This window comes from Symphodus melops (assembly GCF_947650265.1).
Source record: "Symphodus melops genome assembly, chromosome: 8".
NCBI classification, from domain to species: Eukaryota; Metazoa; Chordata; class Actinopteri; order Labriformes; family Labridae; genus Symphodus; species Symphodus melops.
In genome coordinates, this window is record NC_136698.1 from 7,373,233 (window position 1) to 7,392,273 (window position 19,041).

Consider the following 19,041-nt stretch of genomic DNA (forward strand, 5'->3'; position numbering starts at 1 on the left):
TTTGTTTTGTTTGCTAAGTCATAAAATCAATCAATTTATGAAGAAGAAGATCCTCTTCCTCCTACAACATAGTGCACTTCTAGGACATAAAATGTAATATTAGAATGAAAAGTATCTGCCTTTATTACATCTGTGTGTTTAATACATTTTCAGTATTATTGCAAAAGCTGTTGGTATTCGCCCATATGTTTCGATATTGACAGCGACAAAGCTAGTCCGTCTCTATCATCTCAGATGTTTTAATGTTTGGTAAGGGTCATTTATTTAAAAGAAATTGAAGAAATTGCATTATTGTATACTGTACATACTTTAAAGCAGACTCTAAGCAATGTCTGTTTACTACTCAAAACCTTTTGAGCTGGGTCACCTTACAGTTTGTTTAGTTGTTGTTGTTGTTGTTTCAGTTTGACAGTAGCAGCATTCATGTTGACATTGCCCTTACAAATAACACTAACTTTCTTTCAATCGTTTATAAGTTTGTATTTCCTATTTTGTATATCACATCAGAGCATATTTTAGGCAGTTGTGTGTAGTCTGCAGAATAATGAAGTTGTATTCTTAGTTGCACTGATATTATAAATCTTTAAAATGCAGAATTTAGTTCTTTTATTTTCTATAATGTATCTATTGTAAACTGCGATAAGTTGAAGTAACATAAAAGTTCTTTACAGTTGCCGCGACCTCCGACCTCCCCGCTGGCCCTCCATCGTGAGTGTGGGAGGCAGGTGGGTTCTACGAAGGTCACCCAAAAAAAACCCCAGAGGGGTATCATCATTATTGCCACTATCATCCCTCGACTGGTTGACATCTTTTATCCAGATCAAGACAAATGCATGATATATTTATGGTGTCTCTGCTGCCAGCTGTTTACCGTGACATCTACTTAATATTTTTGTTTAAATTTGGTGATTTTGTTTGTGTGCTTTATTTCAATCTACTAAATTTAAACAGGTTATGCTTTAGCAACTGATTTGAGTTATATTAACTCAAATTTTAACAAAGTTAGATTCAATCAATAATAATGTGTGCTATCTGTTGCCTCAATTTTATTGAGTAGTTAGTCTTTTTACAGTGTAGTGTCAAGACAAAATCAACAAAGCAAAAACAACAACCATGTTGCTTGAGGATGTTTCTGTTTTAATATTGCACACGAGTATGCTTGCATCTATACAGGCTTGACTGAGCATGTGAGCATATTTGATAGTGACAGGATTATAATTTTAAAACGCATTAATCATCATTCAGCAGCTTGAGGGAGGAGCGGAGACAGGCCACATGTGATTCCCGTCTTTCAGACAGTAGGCTAAAGAGTTAAACGGAGGAGCAGTCTGCAACACGTAGGTGGTTGATGACAGGATTTCCCTTCACCTTTATTGGATGTCATTACAGAAATAGGACGAAAAAGAAACGAAGTCTTTCAGCTCTTTTAAAATTTATTTCTACGTCTGTATTTAGTGGGCGTTACCCTGAAAACAAATATCCAATAGGCTACTGGTATACTCTGTAAGACCCACCTTCTTACGGTTGCTATGCCTACTCCGCGTTTCTCTTTGATTAACTCTTGGAGTAGCCAATCAGCACCAAGCTGGGCGGGACTTTCCGCGCACACGGAAAACTGTCTGGTGAATTTCTACTACAACAGTCAAAGCGCCCCGAGTCCACGCTAGTGTCAGGCAGAAGGAGACGGAGGAAAAGGATGGAAAATGTAATATAAACGTTGTTGGGAAAAGTCTGTACAGGTAAGGAATTAATCTTTTCGCTTTGCTTCATTCTTTCCCACGACTTAATTTCAGAATTTGCCTCAAAAAACTGAGCTTAAGCTGTGCTATTAATAATACCGAGTTGGTTGTGCATGGTGGCAGTGACATTGTTGAATTAAAACTGGCAGCAGTTGTGGCACACGTTTGTGTGGCAGCATATGAAGGGAGAAAATGAAGCTAACATTGTGTTAAAAACCTACGAGAGGCAGTAAAATAAATGAACTAAAGATGTGTTAATGCAGAGTTTAAACTTTAATGGGGAATTTAAATTTGAGCAAACTGTGATATGTTTGTTGAATAATAAAAAATGAGCATCTTCTGCTGAGGTGGGGCAGTCTTTTCTAGTCCCACTGACATACATTCAGCCTTCGCTAATGCTCTGTCTGTTATCTGATGCAAACCAAGAGTCATTTCAGAATTGATAGTTTCTGTTTCTGGGTTTAAATGGATACCACTCAATTTCACCTGCATAATAAGACAGGATAATGTGTTTTGCAGGGGAGTTTGTGCAATCATGTGAAACTATTTATTGAGCCCTGCAGGATTTTCATTAAAACTGGTATAGTCACACAAGTAGTTTCGAGTTTAAAGAATCAATGTCTCAAGTTTTTTTATTTATTTATTTTTAATTAATTATATAAATAATTGTGTTTAATATATGCACAACATTGGACCAAAACTTGGAAAAATAAAACCTTTCTCAGGCTTTTGAGCACTGAATAAATTTTGGAGCAGTTTTAGTTTAAATTCATACATTGATAAGTTTACAACCTAAACTATATTGTGACACCCTGATAACTGATTTATGTTTGAATCTATTAAGCCAAAAAATGTCAAACTTCTTTGATGTTGACTTCCTAAATATGAATAATATCTGTCTTTAATGACGCTAAGCTGAATGTGGTAGGGTTGTGGTAGAGATGACAGAATCCATTTAATGAAGTGTTGTCGGGCTGTGGGAAACACTGATTGTCATTTTTCACTCATCTGACATTTAATGGAGAGAATAATCACCTATGAATAGAATTATTCTTTCAGCTATAGATTTTAATTAATCTGATTTATTTAATTATTTATTTAATTAATCTTCTTTGTGACCTGTTGACAGCATCAGCCAACCTGGAAATGAGTCTATAATATAGATTACATATACTACTAAAATAGGCTGAGATCTTTTTTGACATCATAAGTTATTCATGACAGCCACCTCCTCTCAACTGGCCCCAAAAGTGATCCACAACCTGGTCTGGTTTTCTCTGCTTATCAAAAACCCATTTTTGGTTTCTGGGTTAGATGGAGAGCCGGCTGTTCATGCAAATATTAACTGGTCTGTAGATATCCTAATTGAATTCTTTGACATAAGCAGACATCTGTTGCCTCTGTTGGAGTTGGTTCCTGACATGGATGCCACCCAAGTTTTGCAAATAACCTCATTTTCAGGGCTGATAAAAGTTTGAACTTTTTGGCATTAATATGATAATTCAGTTTGATACGGTGTTGAATTTGACTGAAAAAGTAAGCTATGATATCATGCAGTGTTATCTCTAAACAAGTAGCATTTATCAGATTGGCCCTTTAATTGGTAATCACATTTTTTTTAAAGGGGAAACCTTCCACTGCAAATCAAATACAGCGAGAGAGTCTAACACGTCACTCCAAGGCCTGTTGTGTGTTTGAATGTGCCTAACTCGATTTGTCAGCCCTCTGAACAACCAGCTGCTTTTATAAAAGCAGTTTGTTTGACATCTGAGCAATTGAATCAAAATGCTGTTGAGGAACTTGAAATGAAAATGTGCTTCACATTTTTTAGCGTAAGATGATGCATGTCTTTTGATGGGCTTGAACCACAACAACGCTGATTTTGAATTCAACTAGGGAACTGTGCTGCATGCCACCCCCCCCCCCCCCCCCCCCCCCCCCCCCAATTTCCTGTCACTCTCTACTTGACGCTATTAATTACAAAACAATAACCTTACAGATTGAACTAATTTTCAAACAGGACTCTTAAACCATATGGTTTTATAATGAACATCTTTTCAGAGCTCAATAGGAACTATCCTCTGGTGAGTTTAGGGCTTCTCCTGCTGGCAGTCAGCTTGATAGTTTCACTCTTAGCAGGTGCAAGTCAACCACCATTTGACTGCACTAAACCAAACCAACTGGATTTCCCCTTTTATCTGCCTCCTGTATGCTTAATTTCTCTTCAGCTGAAGCAAAACCCACAGTGTGTTTATACTGCAGCACAGCTGTCTCTCTGCCAGTCTCCTCTCTCTCTGCTTGTGAGAGCAACACACAGTAAGGAGTGAGGAGCACCGCTTGGTGTTTCAACATCAATGAAGTAAATAGAAACGCTCCCGCTGCCTTGGGTTCAACAGGAGATCAACCTTTTTTTCCCCCCGGTGAAATACTCTTTACTAACATTTGAAAAAAGAATAGTGCACTGAGAATCGTGTGCACGTTGGCTGAGGGCTAGAAGATAACTTTGTCACTTCACAAAAAAATAATGATGGAGGATTGCATGGTGACACACTGACATGCCACAGTGAAGTGCTTTGGTTGCTGGTTAAACAGTTTCAATGTGGAGGGCTGTTAGACAGTCAGTAGAAACACTTCCTTTTACGTTTGTTTATTTTTTAGATCTCAGTGATCACATGGACAACTTTTATTTTTCAGTGGGCTTCATTTAGATTTTTATTAAAGGTCATACTGATAGACTTGGGAGACAAAAGGAGTTTGTTTCAAATGAACTGTTATTTGCTCCTGTTGATAGTTTTACAGCAGACAAACAACTTTAATTCTTTCATTTTTGTTCCCCTACGAGATGCTGTTTACCTCCGGGTGTTAGAGTGATGGGAGCAGGCCAGTCTGTGGCTTCAGCCCAGCCGGTGGGCGGAAAGCTGTGCTGCAGTTTGAGCATAACATTTGATCGTCATTGAATACCAAAATACTGATCACTAATTTTCACCCACTGCTTGTTGTGATGCTGACGAGTGAGCGTGATGACGTTTAACTGTTATCTTGACCAAATACACACATCCCTGATAGAAACGGATAAAAAGGAACACACAGGAAACGGTCCATTTGAGAATGTAGTGCGGTATAAAGTAGTGCCCGCCACTTCGGTGACACGACTCGGTTGATTGGCTGCTACCTCACAGTCACAGTCAGGAAACAGCCAATTACCGGACACAAAATTGAAAAGCCTGATGTTTTCCCGCCTGACTTTTACCTCCCCAGACTGCAGATCTAAAGGTCCACAGGACGAATGAGAGGTGTGAGGAGATAAGAACGAGGCAGTTAAATAATGTGAGATCCCTCTTTGCATTTCTATTTGAATGGATGCCTGTGCCGAGCTGACACTTTTATCTGAGAAGAAGCTGCTGAACCATCCTTTTTCCAAAATATTCCAAGGAGCAGGAACGCTCATGTGCACACGGCTGCAGTCATGCATCGTTGATCAGCCAGACTCCAGCTTCCCTCATGACTTCTCTTTCTTTCTCTTTGACCTGTAAGGATCCTCTTACCACAACTTATTGTGGCTCTCCTAAAGCACATGGAATTGTGCCAATGACAATATTAACAATACATGTGTAGCCTCTCATATGTAGGCTAGAATGCTGCAGGCCTTCTTCCTCTTCTTTGCCAAGAGGGACAGAACCTAAAGGCATGAAATATGAGACGGGAAACAATCACCTTTTTAAGTAACGGAAACACCAACGAAACTCTTTATACTTTGATTTCAGAGCCTTCGATATACAAAGGTCTTTTTAAGTTCAGCTGACAATCATAGGTGGCATCCTCTGGTGAAATCTTGTAAATAGATCTTCTGGGTAAATCAGTGGCCTGTGCCTGAGGTGGTGAATGAGCCCAGCCAGGGTCTCCTCATGGCAGATGGGAGGGTCCGGGGGCGGCATCCCCTTGGCTCTGGTCCTGGATCTATTTCTGGGTTACTGGATCATGTAATGCTGCTTTCAAAGTAAAGCATGATGAGGAGAGATGACCAAAAGAGAAAATAGTTTTGGTAATTTGCTTAAAAGTAGCGTGAAGGATGATTTCAATTTGAGATGATTTAATTACCTCTGAGTTAAATAAGAATCAGCCAATAGGAGGGACATCGTTGATATTATGAAAGGCCTAAACAGTTTATTCATTCAGAGTTGAACCACATTAAGATGCTCAAGGTTTCTGTTGTGATAGTTTTCTGTCCTTTGTTTATTCATCAGTCTGTAAAGCAATCGGCAAAACATCTATCTGCTACAATTTATACAAACATTGGCTACCTGAAGCTTCTCAAGTGTTAGGATTCGTTTCTGTTGTTTCTTTAGATTGAAGATTGTACAGATTGAAAGATGTTCCAAAACCATCATTTTTCACCCTCATTCAAACATTACGCGGCGGATATTGAGTGTCGTCGGTACCAGTTGCATTAAAAAGAAATATTATGTATTGAAGTCTGTAGAAGTGAAGCTTGGCCTGTACAAATTGTCCTGTACAAGTTGCTGTTTAACCGGTGAAATTGTGTTTCCAGGTTTTCATAAATTGCTGATATTTTGCGAGCTCTGTTGAACAATATTCCCTCTTGTAGTTTTTCTCTTTTGTCGTTTACTGTTGTCTCCTAAAAAAACAAACCAAAATCTGATCTACTTTACCGATGTGCTTCATCCATGGTTGCAGCTGAGCACAATTTGTTGTTAAAGCCTCTGTGATTTATGACTAATATTTATATTTGTACTAAGATGTATTGTATGGCTTCATTCAGTTAGGAGGAGAGAGAGAGAAATGACGTGGGGAAAAACACCACAGGTCAGCTTTGAACCTGGACAGCCTGGCTCGAGGACAATAGCCTCTGTACATGGGGCATGTGAACCAACCGCAAGGCCAACTGGTACACCAGACCTCGCCTTATTTGGTGTCAGATGGGTGCATAAACAAAACTGTACTCGCCTTTAACTGAAATGTATTTCAGTCTGACACATAAATGGCTCTGGTGTCAGTTTAGCCACAACTCCAATACTGGCCAAATGATTACTCTTAATCTCTAATCTCATTTTCCTTCATTATTTAAAACAAGAGATAACGTACGATAAAGGAATGAAGCTGCAACAGATTTGAGAACACTTGATAATTACATATATTTAGTACAACAGGTTCCTGCTTCAGCTTTTCAAATGTAAGAATGATCTTAACATCTCTGTCTGACATCATCAAAACAGTGTCATCATATAGAGTGTTTGGGTTTGTTAGACCATGTCTTGACAAAACAAGGGAGTGATTGTTAGTGGCTGCCCTGATGGTTGTGTTCAGTTGAATACATGACAGCATGGAGAGCTGCTGGCACGGCTTGTATGGTGACTTGTTGAGATCAGTTTTCAACAGGAATAATAGATAATACTTCATCGATCTCTAGAGGGGAACAACAGGAATAAGGAGGGAAAGAAGTCTTCACGTGTCCATCAAGACTTTTTTTAAAGAGTATATTTATGGTTCTACATTTTATTGCCCATGTCTTTTAGCATGTGAAACAAACCTCCGGAGAGACCATCGAATGAAAATGACTCCTGTAAAGGTTGCAGAGAACTGAACTCAGAGGGTCCTCAGTCTCTCCTCAGATACGACAAACTGTGATGTTGTATACTAAATTATTTTTCCACTCACAGCTGCACTTCATGTGTGTCCATCACGAGCTGTGTATGGACCGTGGTGTGTGTTGTGTGAGTGTTTTCTGTCACTCTGCTGGTCATGCCGGGGCTCAGAAGCGATGCCCGCCTGGCACGTTGTCACAGACTGGACTGGGCTGAGTCTATGTGCTGCAGTGACAAAAGCACATTGAGGCCAGGACAATGGGGAACTGACAGCCTGGGTTGTGATTATCACTCTGCTCGTCTCCCTCTCTCTGTGTCTTTCACTGCCTCCTTTTTTTTTTTTTAATTGTGCTTGCCGTCTCACCGTCTTCCTTGCTCGCTTCGTTTCAGTCACCAGAGGCTCGAGCACACGTTCAGCGAGCAGCCTGTTTATGGATTTAAAGGATGCGCTCTGTGCAGTGTGTCAGAGCCGCTGTAGTCATTGAACACAGGCTGACGCTGATGTGATTGCTGGTTTCAGTGTGTCATCATAAAGTGCAGGCTCGGGTTGGAGGGATTTTCTTGGAGCGTCTGGATTTGTGGGCTGTGCTGACTGTTTGGGGATGCTGAATTTGTTGCTGATGATTGTAGCAGAGTATTATCTTCATTTAGACACTCAGTGACTCACCAAGAGGACATTTTTTATCCACTGACTTTGTTACTGGCAGATGAAGTGACATTCATTTTAGATCCCTATAGATCTTGTATGCATCATTGTTTATTCATTTATTTTGTTTTTTTCTTGATTAATTGATACATTAATACAACCTTTGTTTTACAATAACTTGTTTTTTTAAAATCAAAAGGCCTTTAATACAAAACGTGACGTCTGAATCGTCATTTACAAACTCAGCGCAAAGTACTCTGAGATTAAGAAATATGAATATCTGAGAGTAAAGTCCCACATCTGCATCAACAACAGCAGGAAGAACAACAACGACAACGTATGGAAAAGAATGCTTCGAAGGAAAGACAAACTAATTAACTAGTTTAACTAATAAACTTTGTACATGTTGTCCTCCCTAAGGTGAAGGGTTCCCCACCATGTTGGTCAACACAAACAGGCAAAAGGCACAAGCCTGTCATTGTGATTCTTTTTCTTTGAAAGTCTGTTTTTCTTTTCCTTGAAAAAAAACAAACAACCTCTGTGAAGTCTTGCTCTGATATCAGGCTCAGCAGTGAGTCATCTCAGGCTGGTGGACGAAGCAGAGGGGAGCAGAAGTCTGTGTGTGGTGTTGAAGGGGAAATTAGGCCTGACACAAAATGATCTCTCCTCCACGCTCCGGAAATCAGGTTTAAAACTAATACTGAAGGACAGACGAGTCGATCTGCAGTGCAGTACACTTCTCTGTGACGCTCCAGTCTGTTTGTCCTCATCTTTCACTTACAATAAGAGAAGGACTGACTGCAGTGCGGGGCCTTCACTAACCTGAAGATGTCATTTTAAAACAGGAATATTTTGTATGATAATATATATATTATTTTGATCAATCATGATTAATGACTTAAAGTGAAAAGATTCCATCTTCAGTCACAAAGTCCTCAGTGTGATGTCTTCAAGTCTTGTTGTTTTGTTGGACTAGTGGTCCAAACTCAGAAATACGTAAAACACAATCATTTCAAATCTTCATAATTCAGAGTGAAAAATCTCACCAGCTCTTAGAAAATTGCCAGGGCAGTAGTTTCAAGTATTGGTGTTTCCACAGATGGTGAGTGATGGAAAATAGCTTGCCAGCATACACTGTAAATAATAGTGGACTATTATATACTATTATAGAGTGACGTCACCCATCGGTTACTTCAGGGGACTTTGGAAGCCTGTAAATGGCGGCCGCCTTGCTGGAAATGCTGTCAGTCAATCAGATCAGTGTTGAGCCTTATTGTGAATAATAATAATAATAATAATAATAATAATGATAATAATGATGATCTTCATCAAAACAAATGGATGAGAAAACAAAATCAACAACAATTATCTAGGTTTCATTTGAATTGAATTTGGTACACATAGTTCTTTTGCCCTCAGCATTTATTCTATTTGTGCCATCATTAGATCAAATTATTAATCTGACCGGCACTTTCCATTTTCACCAAATACATGAAACATTTATGATGATAATGATGATATTAAGGCCTGAACTGATTCGATTTGGCTAAAGGCGACCCTGTGCCATAGTACAGACTAGACTCTTTATCATACAGCAACAATTCATACAGTAACACTAACTTATGTAAGGATGTGAGGAACATCCCAGTAAAGATCTTTAGCATGTAAAACACAATCTGTAACATGTTTCTCTTCAATCTTCCTTTAACTGTTTTAAGGAACAATAATAATCCATCTTATTAATGCAGCAGCTTCTTCTCCCTCACCTGTTTGGAGGTGTTTTTATGTACTGCTCTAATTCTGTAACATGTCGAGTTGTGTTTGCAGTCTTACCATTCACCTCATCTGTCTCCCACTGCTGTCTGGCCTTTCTCTTTCTTTTCCTTCCTGTCGTTTCCCATCTCCCTCCAGCTTTGCTCCCTGAGCGTGTAACAAATGTGCCTGTTCAGAGGTTACTGAAGCATCTTTATTCAACACTCGGCTGTGTCGTTTCATTTAACCCAAATCCATTTTTTTTTTTTTTTTTTTTTTTTTTGCTGTTTGAGCCCAAGTAGGAGGCTGTTTCCAGGCAATTTCACCAACAGTGTTAGGAAGGACATAGGAGGTAATTTTTGTTCAACCTCTCTCTCATCTCCTCTCTCGCCAAAAGGAGGGACAGAGCAGGTGGAGGTGGGGAAGTGAGCAGAGTTTGTGGAGAATTACCCTCCTTTACTTCCTTCTGAGAGACATCTGCAAGCAGCTCTCTCCCCCCCCCCCCCCCCCTCTCTCTCCCCCCCCCCCCCCCCCCCCCCCCCCTCTCTCTCGCACAAATAGAGCTAGAAAAAGGAAATAAAAACAGAAATGCTTAGTATGGGCGAGGAGGATGCACCATTTATTTCCTGCAGGAATTAAATGGGCTGTGAATCGTTTTTCTCAGTGTATGACACTTTCTCCCCCTCCCTGCCCTGCTTTTCTTTGGTCTCATTTTTCATGGCGACCATCTGTGTGTTGTCAGGCAGTGCGAAGGTGCCAGAGAGCAGGAGTAGAGGTTAGTGTGTCTCCATTGATAAGAATGATTAACCCGACTCGTGAACTGACCCACTGTCTGCCTGTGGAAGATATGATTTTCATAAAAAAAATATATATATACATATATATTTTTTTTTACATTATTAACTATTTGACTGGACTGTTGCTACATGTCATCATGCCCTGTTCTTGGGATGTTCTGTAGGCTGTCAGTCATCCAGGTCAGTTGAAGCTTGATCCAACTGGACTTGTTTACAAACATGTTTCTGTTCTGATCCTCTGACTCTCCTCGAGCACCATCACAAGGTTTGATGATTGGAAAATGTCAGCTGATACTACTCATCCATTACGAGCCTTACAAAGCTTGCATGTCAGTTTGGCTCCTTAAATACCTGCGGCATTCCGATCAGACTTACCTCTACTCTTTGTGGTTCTTATAAACAGACTGGCATGTTAAACTGGGGCATCTGTGCCTAGTTAAGAACTTATGTTAGCATGTCATTGTGAACACTGTAGCATGCCTATGCAGAAGGCAGAGGCATGGCTTTAGTCTTTTAATCCAGTTTACATGCGGAGGTAATATTCCAAAAACGTCACCCCCAGTGAGGCGAGGGTAAAGCGTTTTATTTCATGCCATCGTTATAAAACCAGTTGGTTTCTTTGTGCAGGCAGTGTGGACGGCTTCATACTTTTTTCTGCTCCAGAACGTTCTTTTCCACTCATTGGTCTATACTTTGAATATGTCCAAATACACATATTGATATGAATGCAAACGATTCGCCTCAAACTGCCAGTTGTCTCAACAGTTTTTTTGTTTTCTTAAAAATGTAGGTGTTTTGTTGTTTTGTTTTTTTTTGTTTTTTTTTTGGGGGGGGGGGGGATTTAATTTCTGAATAAAAAAAATGGTTTTGAGCAAGAGCAACCAAGGTCACAGTGTGTCCCACTTCTCCTCTGCTTGTTTGCCTCGGAGCAGATTTGAGCTGAACGTTCAGTAGGAACCAGATGGAGAATGCTGGGTGTCAGCGACTTCCATACATCCCACCATGGCTGCATCCACATGGGGTCCGGTCAGAGCACACCTCTGTGTCTCTGGATCATGCTGTGTAAAAAAAAAATAAACACGAGGATGAAAACGAAATGATTTACGAGTTCAGATCTCCTGTATGTAACATTTTTAAAAATGGATCAAAATAACCTTTGTGTTCTAATGTTTCTCAGTGATTAATTGGAGTAATTAATTTTGAACTGAAACGATCTCAGTAAGGACCGAAGCATATCACTGTTGAATGATAAATAGAGGGCTCTTATATCAAATGTTCTGTTTCTCTAACTGTTCAAAGTGCTTTCATTCATACACTGATGGCAGAGGCTGCAGTGTGCCCATCTGCCTGTCAGTACTAATAATCTACACTAATCTACTAATCTGAAAGGCTTCTGTGTGTCTGCTCAACACAACAGTAGCACACATTCTCACCATGGTGTATGTGCCTTCAGGAGGGTTCAGCCTCTTACTCGAGGACACGTCCTCTGTTGGAGCTGAGGATGTCTGAGAGACGAACCTCTCTGTGTCTGAGCCCGTTTTAGTTCCCCTGCAACATTACTTCATGGAGGTCATGAGTCACGAAGATAACACTTCTATCTTTGTGTATGGTTGTGGAGGACTCACGTCCCGAACAGAAACGTCTCTGCAGGGGTCTTCAGTCCCACTGCTGAGCTAATTAACAAGGTGTGAGCTGTGTCTGTGTGATGCCTTTCTTTCTCTGTGGGTTGATGCTGCCGCACGCCAGGTCACCTGCCTGAGCTGTGTCCGAGCCAATGCAGAGAAGGGCTGCTGTCAGCACACACACACACACACACACACACACACACACACACACACACACACACACACACACACACACACACACACACACACACACACACACACACACACACACACACACACACACACACACACACACACACACACACACACACACACACAAGGGCAGCCCTGGTGAGGCAGTTTTTTCAGCTGTGTTTATTCCCTCCTGACATTAGTAAATTAAAAAAGCTCCTCATCCATATACTCACTGCCTGAAGCCATGGAAACACAAACTTAGTTAAGGTGACCCTAACCCTTCCTTTGGGGTTTCATCTTTGTGATTTTTGAAGGTGACAGTTAGACTTTGATCGGTTAAAGCAACATTATGTAACAATTGGGAGGCAGGAGCCTCTATCACTCTGAACCCTAATTACCTTTTCTTTGTAAGGTATTTCTAAGTCATATCTGTGTTTGCTCCATCTCTTCTGAATCCAGATTTAATCTCCCCAAAATATTATTTCACCAATAGGCTGTAGGTAGAGCTGAATCCATTGCGTTGCTCTGCTCACTAGCATCAGTTGTTGTATTTAGTTGCAGGTCTAAAAATTGCTTTAAAATGGATCTGTTCAACAACAGCTTGGGACCGAGACGGCTCAGCCAATCAGAGCCGAGCTCCACAGCTTCTGGTTTCACAAGTTGTGATCATCTCCTTGGTGGTTTCCTCTGTAGCTCGGCTGGTTCCCTCTATCGATTTATCGCCCCTCGCTGTCCTCCCCCATCTCTCCTGTCACTCCTCATCTGGGCTTCCTTCCTCTGCCCCCTCCATCCTCTGAGTCGATCCTTTGAAGTCATTTGTTAAGCTCTACTCTGTTCCCCCTCAGGATCTCCATTCCTACACTGAAGGTGTCTCAGGAGGAGCTGCTTTAAAGTCAGGACTTTTTGAAGGCTTCTTTGCTTGAAACTTGCTGAGACTTCGATACAAAAGTTGATTGTTTAAAGGCAGAGATAGGCTGAACGTTTTACAAATTATAACAGGGAACCAATGGCGTCATGCTCTAGGTCTATTTAGGAAACAGTCACACTATGCTGGGGGTAATACAAAGAGGCCAAGCAGATTCAAAGAGAAGTATCACCCTCATCTCTGATGTTTCTTCTTTTTCTTTTCAGATTGCTGTGAACTTCGGAGTGAAGATGGCCTTCTTTCAGAACAATTTCTGGGTAAGTATCCAGATTATGCCTCAAAAGGAGACAAATAATGATGGCAATTATACAACCTATGATGGCTACATCGATAAAGCTTTTATACTCGAGCTTAACCTGCCAGATATACTTGTCCATGTAATTATAGCTTAACTATGACTCACTGAGGTTTCATTAATATTCTCAGCCTTTGCAGCAATTCTTCTGGTTACCTGCTGCTAATCAGGTACACACAGGAAGCGCCTGTTTTCTCCTGTTTTTAGCTGACCTGGAAAGGATAGAGGTCAAAACTTTTTTTTTTTTTCAAATCCTCCCAATGACAACAATCGTCTAAAGTACAAAAAGTTGCTTTATATGGTATGGTATGGTATATGGTAACCAATAGATATGATATCAGACCAAGAAGCAAACTGTCTTTGTGTAATCAGACAGCAAATTTGACCACTGTAGTGTGTGTGTGTGTGTGTGTGTGTGTGTGTGTGTGTGTGTGTGTGTGTGTGTGTGTGTGTGTGTGTGTGTGTGTGTGTGTGTGTGTGTGTGTGTGTGTGTGTGTGTGTGTGTGTGTGTGTGTGTGTGTGTGTGTGTGTGTGTGTGTGTGTGTGCCTTAAAGACACACTGATGTTAACCTGTACTTAACAAATGTTGACGTTAACACCAGTTTTTCCTATGGACAAGGACAAGCTAAGAGAATACTGAAAGCACATTTGAACATATTGTAGAGTGCAATAGCACAAAACTTAGACTTCAATTAACATCAACATATTACAAGCAGCTTAAAATGACACATTTGTGAAGTTCATGAGTAAGCTGAAGAGTAGAGTAGTAGAAGTCCATCCCATAAACTGGATGTTGTGATTTTTGTCTGAAGTTATTTAAGGACTCTTTCGTAACTTTCCAATATAAAGAGCTGGATGGAAATCTTTCTATTATCCCCCCAACACCACCCACATCCCCCCACTCACTGTTACAATGTCCCTTTGTTTCTCCCACTTTTTCCTCTCCTCCTCTCTCTCCCTACACACCTGGTGCATCTATTTCAGGTGTGTCCTACTTCTTGTAAGCTGCCTCATCAGACTTAGAAAAGTCCTCTTTATTATTTAAGCAGTTCAAGTGAAATGGGCCTGACACAGAAGTCAGATTCAGGGAGTATAAAGAGCACATATGCCATTGGTTTAGAACATTAAAGGTTATAATGCAAGATAATAGTTCTTTGACGTGATCTCTTCCAGAGGTCTTTGAAAGATTAGGAGATCATTCTCTGCCCGCTGACCAATGTCTGATATAAAGTGGTGCATTTCATGCAATCTGCACTGAACTCCTCTAAAAGGTTGAATTTAGTCCTTCAGCTTTAATGGAGGATCTGCCAGTTTGGGGAAGTGAATGTTTTCCTGCTAATGAAACAGATTTTCTTCTTGACATTTTGAAAGCTTGCAGAGCAGAACATTTACTGAAGCAACATGACTTTACCAAAGCAAGATGTAAACGAGCAGAGCGGACGCCTCTGTAGAAGCAGCACATGTAAACTGGCATATATGCATTGGTCAGGAGAAGTGGGCACAGTTGTGTTAACCTTCAATGAGGCTGTTAGTGCTAGCATCGCTGACATTAGCCGCGCTAGAGGCAAAACAATTTGACATTGTTTATCAGCTGAGTAGTTAATATGCACATACACATCTGTATTCAATGGATAGGTATGATTTGTTTGGTTGTTTAACATCAGGCTATGACCCATTGACATTGCAGGATTTGTGCTCAGTAAAACACAAGCAGGTCTGCAGGGAGAAGGGCAAAAGGCAGAAAATGAGAGCAGTCTGGTGTGTCAGGACTGAAGGCAAGTAGACAGAGTTATGCAGCAGAACTTCAGCCAGAAAGGAAGTCGAGGTCAGAGGACTGCTGTGCTCCCGTGTCACTGAGACGACACATCGCCCACCTCTGAAATACAACTAAAAGATTGACATCATGACATTTTTTTTTTACGAGCATGCTTGTGTGTTTTGTATTCAGAACTGTATTTCCCACCCAGCCTGCTCCAAGACATAAATAGCTGTGTCGTACAAATCATCCCTTCAGTTAATTAGTATCACAGCCGCTTGGGAACAAGTCACACAGAGCCTCGTCTTGTTTGGCTCAAGAACATTCACAGCCGCTCACAAAGCCTCCTCAAAGCACGCTGTCCTTTCCCATTAACTATAGAGGAGCTGTGCTCATGGCCCACAGGGGGAAGCCCATCAGCTATAATTAAGTACATCCTTGATAAATTAAAGCACTGTTGAGTCTAAGATATTGAATTAGTGAAAGGATTGGGGCTTTTTAGTTTTTTTCTTGGAACTAGATTTTTCTTTTTACGAAGGCATTTATTCAACACAATCGAATTGACGAGATGATGGAAGGAGATTTGTTTCCCATGAATGATAAGTGTTACCAGGATTGTTCACACTGACTTTAAAGTTTACTGCATATTAAACACTGGAGCTGACAATGCGTTTTGTACAGTGGCAGGCTTCCTCCACTGTATTAGTATAAATGTTTTTTTGTTTTTTTTTAATGTCACCAGGAGAACTAAAGTCATCTCAATACACAAAATATCAACTTAAATATCATATATTTGATTTAAATCACTGATACTTTTCTTAAATGTTATTATCACTGCTCCTAAAAATGCTTCTGTTCCATAATGTGAAAGCAGCAGACAGTAGTCTCATTCTTGTGGGATTAGGCTTACAGCACATCATCATGTTTGGAATCAATAGTCCCGTCTCTGCATAGCACACACTCGTTTTCTTTTTCTTCAGTGTTGAACAATCCAAGTCTGATATCCGAGGGGATTTAAACGAACTATTTCAAAGATAACACGAAAGATAAGCAAGCTGTTTGAGGCTATACAGCAAACAGTATCAGTTCTTAGAAACAGCCCGTCTTCCCCTGCAGATAGAGGACCGTGTACACACACACACACACACACACACACACACACACACACACACACACACACACACACACACACACACACACACACACACACACACACACACACACACGCGCACACGCACACACACGCCCAGTGGGTTTTTATTACAGCCTTGTTTTTTCGTTTAATGATGCCAGCGCTGCTGCCCTCCCATCACTTTGAGTCATGCTATTTTCTCTTGGGGTTACAAACCGTAAACAAACAGTGTTGAACTTTTTCTCCTCCCCAAGTTCCCCTCCCTCTCTGGCCTCTGTCTCTTCTTGTCTTCTTTTATTTCTCCTGCCCTCCTCCCCAGTTCCCTTAATCTAACCTTTTCCTTCTTTCTTTGTTGTTGTAGATCTTCTGTTAGATAAATAATGACGATCGATCAATGTAAGAGTAACTGTATTAGTATGAGGTATACTTAGAGCGTTAATAATTCTGATCAGGCTGGATTTTTTTTTTTTTATGCATTTAATTGAAAGGGGAAAAAAACTGATATTGTTACTTTATCAGTAAGCGATTTCTTATGTGACTTTTTAAGAAATAAAATACATCCCATACAGAAAAAAACCCCCATTCTTTTTCAGGAACCAATCCTTCTCTCCCTGAAAATCCAAACTGCCTTTGACCAGCAGAGTTGGATCCCACACAGCAGATGGGTGTGGATCCGTCAGAGATGACAGACTGCTGCTACCTGCTCCTGATGTTATTGACACCTCTCTGCTGTGGGACTGTTGTTCGGCTCAACCTGCACAGTCGGCAGAAAAAAGTTTCTGTTAGTCAGCAAAACTCACAGCAGCACTGACAGACCAGTCAGGAGGCGGGCTGCGCCAAGGCTAAGCTACATTATGTGGCATACAGAGTGGGACCCTTTTATATAACTGTATGATCTACTTGCAGCTCGTCAAAACCTTAAAAAGTGAAAGTAAATGTGGTGCATCGAGAACAGTAATGTCCTGTATGGAAAAATAAGAAAACCAGGTAAATGTGCTGACAGTGATGTATCTGCTTGCATCCTGATATGATTCATTCAAACATGTTAAAAATGGTACATGTAGTGTACATTCATAACAACATCAACAAATATCTTGGAGCTAGTTCAGTGCTCTGCTGCCTTTGTACAAACCACAGAAGCTCTCCTCCCTCTTTATCCACCTCGTCTTTTGTTCTGCTCAGCTTTGCTCTGTACCTTTTTTTTTAGCTTCATATAACTGAAGAGCTTTATTACAGAGCAGGAATGTCTTCAGACACTTGATCCACTCTCAGACACGCTGTAAAGGCAGATCTGATGGATAGCCAGAACTAAAGGCACTGCTCTGGACGTTGCCAGAGTCTGAAGCACTTTATGGTAGAGCCGGAGCCAAGTCGGAGCTGAGCAACGCTTCAGCTTTTATTTCACTAATATGATCAGATGAGAACAAAGAACTCGACGAGGAAAAGCACAAAAGGGGAGAAGAATCTTGTTGCTGTTCGTTGAGGGTGTAGTAAAACAGATCTCACTGACTGTGTCTTGATCAAAAATACTGTCAGATAAGTTGGTGCAACCAACCTCTTTCTGCAAGTGCAACAGATGAAACTGATGAACAGGTTGCACCGGTTTTCCTTAATACCCTGCTATTTTTCCCTTTGGATGTTGAAGTACAGCAGGTTTACTAATTGTATATTGATTTGCCTGTACTTGTTTCTGCACCTCCCTTATTACGTTCTCTGTGTGCAGTCTGTACTTACAAAGAATCCAAATCTTTTAAACTCTAAAAACACACCCTCCAACATGTTCACAGCCCTCGTTTACTGTCGCTGACCTGAGAGGTTTCTATAAGTTATAATGTGACCCCTGACAGCTCACTATGTTTTTCATCCAGTCCTTTGTCTTAGTGAAAGGGGAAGCTGTCAATCACTTCTTCTTCACTGTATTTAACAGTAATAGTGTCTGACAATGAGCGAAGCAACACTTGTAGGGCCCGTGTTGGTTTCTCAAGGTCGTACGAGTAGAATTACCGAGCTGTCTTTTCTCATCCGGAACTTCTGTTTGAAAGTCCAGAAAGTCCAAACTCTGATTGTTGGCTGACTGCAGAGCTCAGACAGCAAAGGCAAACGTGTAGATGTGGATGATCTTTTATTTGTAAGAGTAAAGCAGCTGTGAAGCTCACCCTGCAGCACAGAGTTTAGTTCATCGCAGGTTTCCTCACCGTCATTAATTAGATTCATAGAAGCCTGAAGGGAAGTCTGAAGATGCGTCTAATTAGAATCAAGTGAGGGCAGTTAGACGAACCAAACTCCAAGCCAGACCTTCTCTTTAGTTATACAAAGATTAAGATTGAAAGTCGTGCCAGATGTTTTGGGAGAATAAATATAAGTTAGATAAAATAGACTCAAGGATCCAGTAAAGTAGCAGCATGAAATGGAAGAACAGACTCGCAGGCCGTGTTCAGATTCAAACGTCCCTGCGGTAAAGCTTTTAAAAACCTTTGTGCTCTGACAAGAATATCCTCATCTCACCCGCAGCACATCACTCTTCTGTTTCATTACAGCAGCTCGGAACCGTTCTGAGCAGCAATGAAGACGAGTTAATGCTGCAGAGCGACAGACGG

General features: G+C 40.8%; 1 protein-coding gene across 1 annotated transcript in view; it reads left to right on the forward strand.

Annotated features, from left to right (window-relative positions):
• Positions 1–1,601: 1,601 nt before the first annotated feature.
• Positions 1,602–19,041, forward strand: part of fcho1 (FCH and mu domain containing endocytic adaptor 1) — a 47,314-nt gene continuing 29,874 nt past the window's right edge. The window contains exons 1-2 of the mRNA XM_079349780.1: positions 1,602–1,739; positions 13,468–13,518. Of these exons, the coding sequence (XP_079205906.1) occupies positions 13,492–13,518 (27 nt within the window). The 5' untranslated portion in view covers positions 1,602–1,739; positions 13,468–13,491. The remainder of the gene's footprint in view (positions 1,740–13,467; positions 13,519–19,041) is intronic.